Source organism: Corvus brachyrhynchos, unplaced genomic scaffold (genome assembly GCF_000691975.1).
Source record: "Corvus brachyrhynchos isolate BGI_N302 unplaced genomic scaffold, ASM69197v1 scaffold46, whole genome shotgun sequence".
NCBI lineage: Eukaryota > Metazoa > Chordata > Aves > Passeriformes > Corvidae > Corvus > Corvus brachyrhynchos.
The window spans coordinates 5,223,841-5,232,799 of record NW_008238838.1 but is presented as its reverse complement, the minus strand read 5'-3'; the positions used below and the strand labels follow the sequence as shown (position 1 = coordinate 5,232,799).

General features: G+C 46.5%; 2 protein-coding genes across 2 annotated transcripts in view; both read right to left on the bottom strand.

Annotated features, from left to right (window-relative positions):
• Nucleotides 1-1,187, bottom strand: part of SIK2 (salt inducible kinase 2) — a 30,844-nt gene extending 29,657 nt beyond the window's left edge. Inside the window, exon 1 of the mRNA XM_008637018.2 lies at nucleotides 1,173-1,187. Coding sequence (XP_008635240.1) covers nucleotides 1,173-1,187 — 15 coding nt within the window. The remainder of the gene's footprint in view (nucleotides 1-1,172) is intronic.
• Nucleotides 1,188-2,355: 1,168 nt separating this feature from the next.
• On the bottom strand, nucleotides 2,356-7,138 carry LAYN (layilin; the record flags this gene model as incomplete). Its single annotated transcript, XM_017738566.1, has 6 exons — nucleotides 2,356-3,166; nucleotides 3,833-3,935; nucleotides 4,247-4,330; nucleotides 4,659-4,697; nucleotides 5,015-5,172; nucleotides 6,711-7,138. Coding segments are annotated over 6 exons (1,158 nt in total), but the record flags the coding sequence as incomplete, so codon positions are not given.
• Between the last annotated feature and the right edge of the window lie 1,821 nt (nucleotides 7,139-8,959).

The following is an 8,959-nucleotide window of genomic DNA, read 5'->3' as shown; positions in this document are numbered from 1 at the left end:
CGGCCCCTCCCTGCTGGCATCCCCCAGTTCGGAGCCCTTGCAGAGGGAAGGTCACCCGGGGCAGGTGGCACAGGAGCGCGTCCAGGTGGTTTGGGCAGATCTGGAAGCTCTGTTGGGCCCTTTGAGCTGGAATGGTCTGAGGACCATCAGAGTTGAAAATGTGAAAAAATTTAAGGCCCTTTATGCGAAATTTCCTTTCCAGGACTAAGTCCACTGAGTCTGCTTTAGGTGTGCACTTACATTTTAAAATTCCATACTCGTTTCAGCTATCTTTGCTCTCCCAGTTCATGCCTGTCCTTCCCTCTCCCCTGCCCCATCTCAGGCTGGAGGACTGGTACCTTTCTGACTGATTTGTGAACCAGGAATCACCCCTGGAATCTTTGCTCAGTTCCCCTGACTAAACAAGGCACATCCCAAAGCTTATGGCACAACACGTGCCTGTTGAATCAGCAACAGCCACAGAGCTTTTATGGACGCACAGAGTGGACACAAACAGCTCAAAACAGAGCCTGGCCACGAAAAAAAAAAGAAGAGTGGAAGAATGCAAGGAACAAAGTTGTGTCTTTCCCTTTTTAGACAGGTTTTACACGTAAAGCTGCCTCATCCTTGTGAAGAGTTACTTTTGTTCTGTGTCAAACAGCGATGAGTGTTCTGCAAAGGGAACTGAAGATCTCGGTGCAGAAATTAATGCTTGTCCTTCACTGCTGATGAGATTCCTCCAAGGAGTGACATTTTGGGATGACGCTGCTGGCTCGGGCTGCCATGGAGAATAACGGAGCTGTTGCTGCTCTATTTATCCCCTTCGGAAGTTCTGGCAGTGAGTAACTGATGGCTTGGGTTAGTCAGACATCCACCCTTTGCAGTGATTGATAGGGACGTGAGCAAGCCTTCCAGAATCCTACTTGAATAGCACATGGTGTCATCCCGAGCTGCCACTTGCCAAATTTCACTCCTCTTTCACCTTTTCTTCGCATCCAAACTCGGCGTGTCAAAAGTTCCTTTTTTTACAGAATATTACCTAATACTCACTCTCAGTCACTTCATTCTAAATGAAGTTTTTAACCTTTAAACATTTATTTGCTTCCTGCCCACTTTCAAGTCTCATCCTGGTGTAAAATCAATTATTAATCAGGTTTTGTGCTTGGAAGAGAAAACTCCTGCAGAAACCCCACCACGAAGCCATCCATGGCCGGAAAGTTCAGGTCACTAAAACACGGATTAAAAACGCTGCGAGAGGAACTGCATCCCCAAAACCCCCCATCCTTTGAAGGGCAGCTTTCAGCCGCCGGTGATGGCTTTTGCTCTGCTCCAAGAAGAGGGATTCAAACTCCTCCCAAAGCCCGGCACTGAGCCGCTTTTTCCGGGAACGTGGAGCGCACATGCCCTCGTGTGGTCACTGCTCCTGCACATCCTCCCGCAGCAGGGGTGCCCTAAAGGAGGTGTCGAACAGCGGGATTTTTAACATTTCCTCCTATTAATAACTCCCAGCACACTCCGATCGCTGCCTGAGTCCAACGGGCAGCTCAAGAGGCCGGACGACACACTTGGCTGCCAAAATCCGGCTTTACACACCTAAACTCCGACACCTGACAAGTTTTTCCCTCTCATTTCCCTATTTTTCTGGGCCTAAAAGATGCTTAATAGGTGTCAAAAAGAAAAAAAAATAAGGAGACCAAGAATACAAGACTGAAAGTGGACAGATTTTTGCTTGATTTGCACTAAATACTGCATTAGAAGCTCCAGATATTGTCAGTGCCCAGCCCTGACCACTCTCCTGTATCAGGGTTTTGCATTTCAGGAGAAATTGTTGCCAACTCGATGCCATTTTCAAAACAATTAGAAGACCTTTTTGTTTTCTAAAGGGATTTCTTCTTTCGGGGCTTTATCTTGCAAAGGAAGTGAGAAGCAGCTGTGACAACTGAAATATTTCAGTGTTTGCAGCAGACAGCAACAGCTCAGACATCTCAAAACTTCTCCTGCCTGTTCTGGCAGAACAGATTCATGGCGATGCCTGCAGTCAGTTCTGTTGTTGTTTCAGCCACATTTAAAACATCTTTTTGCCAAACCTTTGTTTCCTGGCAACTTACGAAAATCGATTTTTTTTCATTTTCCGCTTTCTTTATTTCATGCAATGGAGAAGAGCAAACCTTTAGGCAACTAAAGCACATTTTAGGTGCTTCATAGACTTGTTCTGCAGGGAAATGTTGCACTACTGGAGCCAGAAAATCATCTGCAGAACAAAAGGTGTGAAATATTTTGGTCCTGTTGCTTGGTCATTCCCCCTCCACTGCTTGGTGTCAGTCCCTCCCAGCAGGATGAGGGAGAGAATTGGATGAGTAAAAATGAGAAAACTCATGGGTTGAGATAAAGGAATTTAATAGGCACGGTAGAAGTTGCACACACAAGCAAGGCAAACCAAGGGGTTCACTCCCCACTTCCCACTGTTCAGCACCTCCAGGAAAGCAGGGCTCCATCACACGTTACAGGTAACTTTTAGCACCTTTGAAGAAGAGGAGGTCTATAAATAAATAAGGATTTTGGATTGTCCTGCAGTTTCAAGGCATATCTTTGGTACAAAAAAAGAATCGAGGGTGTTAATGAGCCATTCCTGGGGCTTGGTGCAAAGCAAAATCTGTACATTCTTTTCAGTTTGGATCTTTAAAAACCCCAATTCTTTCAGAAAATAGAAGAATATGGGGACAACACAAAACCGGGACAAACACCACCGATACCATTATTAAACAAGTGCATAGAGAGGGCAAGTAAACTCGTGCTGATATTCAAAATCCAAACCCCATGGGGTTTTTTGGGTCCATTTCCTCAATATCCATAAATCTCATTGTCCACCCAGGTGGACTCCTCGCTCCTGCCCACACGGTCCCCGCAGAGCTCGTAGATGTCGTTGGTGACAAAGCCACTCTCGGTGCTGGCCAGAGTCACAAAGCCACTGCTGGAGGTGTTCAGGTCCTCGGGGTCCCTGCAGGGGCTCCCCAGCCCCTCCCGGGCACGGAAGGAGGAATTCTTGGTGGCAGGCCTGGCCCCAGCCAGGTCAGCATCAGATTGCTTATTGATCACTCTGTAAATGTCCAGCTTGGGGCTGTCCCTCCTGGGCTGTGGCAGCCAGGCACCGTCACCCTTCGGGGCCGCGTCCACGCGCTCCCGTCTCCTTGGGAGGGCAGGGAAAAGGGAGAAGCCATAAAATGCTTTGGCACAGAGGAAAACACAGAACGACACCGGAACTCTGACAGTGATTTGGTGATGAGCCTTGGGTAAAGCTGGGCTCAGGAAATTCCTTATTCGTGCCATGCCAGGCTGCACTCCTGGAAAATCCCACGGCAGGACCTGCTGAGGGACACTCTGGGCTGCCAGCTCAGATGCTGGGGCAGCAAAACTCCTGACACTCCCAAAATCACAGCCAGCATCCCCCCCAGAGCTGCCATGCACACAGGAGAAGCAAGGAGAGGACATTGGTAAACATCATATGCTCCAAATTGTTTTCCTTTTATTTCTATTGCTGCATTTTTCACTTTGGAAGGGGAACTTCTGATAATTCAAAGCTTTAATAAGCAAAGTAGAAGGGTTAACACAACAAAATCCTAATCTTGGTGACATTATTTCCTGCCTGCAATGTCTGTGAACACAATAAAAAGGTATAATGTGATTTACTTAGAATTTTACTTCAAAATTTACTCAGCCTGGAGCATCCACACCACTTCTGCAGCATTTCTTTGGCTGCAAACACTCCTGTCCAGAGCATTTTACAGGATGGTGAAATCAGCTGTAAGCAGGACAAGGAGTCACTGTTCACTTGGAACACAAAAATGCCACTCACCTCTTCACGAAGAGCCAAAAGCACGAGATGCCTGTGATGGCCATCAGGAGAAGCAGCACAGGAACGCTGGAAATAAGGATGTAGGCAAGGTTCTGCACAGGTTCTGGGGGTAAAAATGAACCAGGGTCATAAGAAGAAATTGCAGGTTTTTCCTAGTTAACCACAGACTTACAAACAAAACATTCACAACTGAGCCACTCAGAAGGGATTTGATAAAAAGTGGCTTTTTCACACCCAAACCACTTTGCACAGCTTTGGATTTTGAACATTTTTACAGCCACAGCAACCTCTTTAGGTTTGTCCTGGGAAATACTTGAGGGAAGGTTTTTTTTCAGAGGCTGCAGTCTATATTCGGTCTTCCACATTTTGGGTCAAACACTTGAAATGAGGCCAGGTTTTGAGAGCACAACTTACCTTTGGCTCCCACGGCTGTTCCATTGGCACCTTTCCTCCGGCGTTCCTCTGGGAATTCTGGCTTCCAGGGCTCTGTTGCCATAGCTGGAAAGAAGCAGCTTCATTAATACTGCAGATGGTTTTTTTTAAATAATAAAAAGTGAGGCTGAGAGAGGATTGAAGAGGCTGCAAAGGTGTGTAAGGCACACTGGGATTTCTCTGCTTTCAATTCCTGCCAGGTTCTGCACCAGCAAGATTTTCCATGCAGGATGGAGCATGGAATAGCACAGGGAAAGTGCAAACTGCAGGGAAGCTTCTTGCTCAGGATATTTTCTGGGTGTCCTTGACAATGAATGTCAGAGTATTTCCACTGCAAGTTAGCATTCATTAAAAAAAAACCCCAAACAATCCCAAACAAATACATCCAACTCACCTCTTCGGGAATTCTCTATTGGAGCTTTTGTTGGCTTCTCTGAAAGAGAAGAGAACAATTTCCTCATGAGTGGGGAGAACACAGTGTCCTGAAGAGTCTGACAACCTCAGCACTGTTCTTCAGTGCTCTCCCCCAATCTGAGACCTCAAACACTTCATAAAAATCCCCAGAGAATTTAAGTAAGCCACAAGCAGTTAAAGATATGAGACACTGGGATTGTTTTCTCCATTTGTTGCATAAATTTAAAGATCTCCCTCTCCCACCAGTGAGGCTGAGGAAGGGTTTCCCTATCACTCACTGCACTCCTCATTCCTTCTCCTGGAGACTGGGTTTTAAATCCCACAGAGACTCATTACCCAGGGAATATTTGCAGATGAAGTTGTTTTTCATGTTGCATCTGTCGTCGTTCCACTGGAACATGTAGGGGCCCCCGACTCCTGGCGGGGCAGAGGGTTGGTGGTACAGCACCACACACACCTCGCCCCCGCACGACGGCTCGTCCACGTACCAGTTCCTGGGGAAACACAACAAACACAGCTTGGGGGCACCTTCCAGAAGCTTGGATGGGAATAAAACAGAATTAAAGGGGATTGCAGCATGCCCCACACATCCACTGGGGAAAATGGGAGTGATACAATGCAATGATTTATTCTTTTAATTCAGATTTTTCACAGAGAGCTCGGCAAGGAGGGTGTTCAACAAATATCAAAGAGCAAAGGGCTGAGTTCCTCACTGAAACCCCTCTGCAAGGCTCAGGAGAAGCTCAGGAGAACTCGGACTTTTCTCCACACAATTTTGTGCAAAATCATCTATCACTATTTTTGGCCTCAGTGCCTGCAAAATTTAATGAAAAGAGGAAAAAGCTGAAGCCAAATCTGGTTTCCTCCATCTAGAAATGCACCAACATGGACTTGCAGATAGGGGTTTTTTTTTGTTGTTTTCTAAGAATAAGCTTCACCACCAGACACCTGTGCAGCTTTTCCAAGCAGTGCACAGGAAGGAGGCAGCACTGTAGTATCACTGGTAGTGAAAAGATGTTTTATGCAATGCAGAAAACACCTCCAAATGTGTCCTGATTTTGCCAATTGTTCAATCCCCACTGATTCTGGAACAAGCAATGTTCTCCATGCCAAGAATTTGCTGCAAGCTGATCCATAGGACATAAATAATTCCAGATATCCCAAGGTATTCAGCATGGGAGAACACCCATTTCAAGCAGTGTTTTTCCAACCATTCCAATGCTTTATTCCTCCCTCACTTCCTTCCTCCCCTGGTGTTTTCCTTGGCTTTGTCATTCAGCATAAATAAGCTGTGTCTCACCAATGGAAGGCAGCAAAGCTGTGCCTGTTTCTTAGCAGCAGATTCAGGTTCCAGCTTCCCATTATCCACCCCCAATATCTGAACCACGGGAGGGACTCCAAGATGTCAAATGGCACTAAAACCACTTTTTATCTGTTCATTTCTGAGTGACTGAAATGTCTGGTGGGTTCCCAGAGCAAAAAGGTCACAATCCCAAGGTGTTTTTACACGTCTGATACAAGGATGCAAATGGATGTAAATGTTGTTGCTTTTATAAATTAATTATGACAAATCCTGTGGTTCCCTAAGACAAGGAGGCAGAAATCTAACAAGTGCTGTGAAAACTTTGATTTTCCATGTCTACAATAAATCCTGCAGCATTTTGCTGTCTCACAGGAAAAAAATGTTACTCCCTCAGTAAGAAGAAGAACCCAGGACATCAGGGACAAACTTCAGGGCATCTGCAGCGCAGGAATCTTCAAGTCAAAGCACATCATTTGTAGCTGCCTAATCAGAGATTTTTAAGGCCAGACCCCTTGTTCTTTCCCCTCCTTTTAGCCACCAAAAGTTATCAATTTAGGCTAAAACAGATACCCTGGGCACCTCCAGAGGAGGGTGATTTGTCCCCCTGGATGGGATGAACGCAGAAGGAACACAAATGACAGCTGGGACAGCACTGCTTGGATTCCTTGGACAAAATCCTTGATTCCTAAAGGCACTGGCAGTGCCACAGTGCCACTCCCAGGTACCCACCGAAATTTGGATGAGCTGCCATCTGACCAGGAGTAGAAGTTGTGACACTCTGTGCTGTTGTCCTCCTCCTCCTTTCTCCTCCTAAGCCCTATCCAGAAGTCTCCATCAGAAGCCAGGAGGCTCCTGATAAATGATTCAATCAGTCTCTGCTCTGCTGGGGTCTCGATGCTGACGAGGTGTCCCCCATCAGCTCTGCAGGCCAGGTGAGCTTCTTCATAGCTGGTCCTGCGGGAGGCATCGTGGAAATAAACGATTTTGTAGCAGGGTTTCTGCGTCCCACGCCTGCAAACGGTCTGTCCTGCAGAGAGGGAGAGAAAACTGTTACAGGAGCTGTGCCAAACAGGACCAAAATTAACACTAAAGCACCGATTTGGATGAGTTTTGCGCTGTTTATATGGAAAACACAACACAGGTGAAAGCCTCTTGTGTTACGGGACTGGCAAATGGCATCTCCAAACTTTTCTCACTGCATTTCAGTTTTGGTTGGTCCTTTCATGTCCTGCTCTTCTCAGCTCCCTCATGATTTTTCTGGGATTTGCAGATCTTGGGAGTTCCTCCCAAAGAAGAAACACTGTGCCAGAGCAAGCTGATATAAGCAACCTTTTAAAAAGCAAAGTTCCCCTGCAAGGGTTCAAAGAGGCTTTTAAAAGTGATTATTAGTTGTAAGGAATTAAATGGCAAAAATTAGAGATTTCCTTATATAAGCAGAGACAGCAAGAATTTATCATTTGGGACACGTGCAATAGTGTAATGGATATTGCAGTGTCATAGAATCCAGGAATATTTTGGGTTGGAAGAGACCTTAAAACCATCTCATTGCACCCTCTGCCATGGGGACACCTCCCACCATCCCAGGTTGTTCCCAACCCTGTCCAACCTGGCCTTGGACACTTCCAGAGATGGGGCAGCCACAGCTTCTCTGGCCAAGTGGGGCCTCACCACCCTCACAGGGAAGAATTCCTTATGAACATCCAACCTCGAACTCTCCCAGTTTCCAGTGTCCGTACTGAGGATCACAAGATGAGTTCCCACAGCCCAATTTCCAGCTCTGCTCTGTGCTCTGCAATGTTTCTGCCTGCCCAGGGAGTAAACAATGTCTGTTTTCAGGCTGCTACAAGCCAAGGGCTCTGTCGTGCAGAAGCAGCAGAGCTCGTTTTGGTTCCGAGGGAAGATCAAAGTGAAAAGACACATCATCCAAAATGATGCACTCGTGTGTTTGTCAGCAGAGCAGTCCCAATATTTAGACTGTGGAAACAAACAGTTTTGTTTTGCTCAGTAAATATTTCTTTCCAGGCACAATCTGCTAACCTACGTGTTTTTACAGAAGGAAAACATTCAGCAACATTTGTAGTGTGATTGGAACAAAAGGGATAATGCAGGGACAGGTCATTCTAAACCCTTCCAAGGGAGATTTATGTTGGTCACTGTAAGAGTGGGAGTTTAAACACCTTTCACACTGGAATTTTTGAGCAGTTAAATAGCCAGAATTGGAGTTTGCTAATATTTTACACAGAAATTACAATAGGAACAGGATTTTTTCTATGATAGCACTGTTAAAAAACACATTTCTAGCATAGCCTGTGTTTCTCTTGGGAATTTGACACTCAGAGAAAAAGGCAAAGCCCCTTACCTCTTCTGAGGGAAATGTCCGCTGCTGTTGGGAGAGGCAAAAGGAAAACACAGACAGCACAGTTTCATTAAAAATCTGCAACTCTCTAAGAAACAGTGTCACAAAAACTGCACCGGGGCTCTTTTCTGATACACAAACACATTTTTTCCTCATTAAAAAAGAGGAAGAAAGTCTCTGCCTTATCAGCCAAACTTGCCATTACTTTCAGCTAAGGAAAAACTGATAGGAGTTGATTTCTGGCTGGACTTCACTGCTCGTTCGTGTCCCGAACTCAGTTTAGGACATGGAATGTGCAGCTCTGAGCAAGGCTGAAAGGATTCCTTGTATTTCCCCCTTATCTCCTCAGCTCGGGATCTGCCCCAGCGCTCGCTGACTCCAGCGAGCTTCCCGGGGCTGGCGGAGGGGAAAATCAGCTGGAAAAGTTGGAAAAGACCCCCAGAAGCATCAAACCCAACCTTCCCCCGAGCACCACGGCGGGACAAACGCGCATCCCTGCCCCAAGTCGCGACAGGTGCCCGCGCATCCCGACCCTCGCAGCAGGGATCTCTGTGGGATAGGGAAGATCCCCAGCGCTCCCCAGCGCTCCGGGGCGATCCGGAGCCCCTCTTACCGCTGAGCA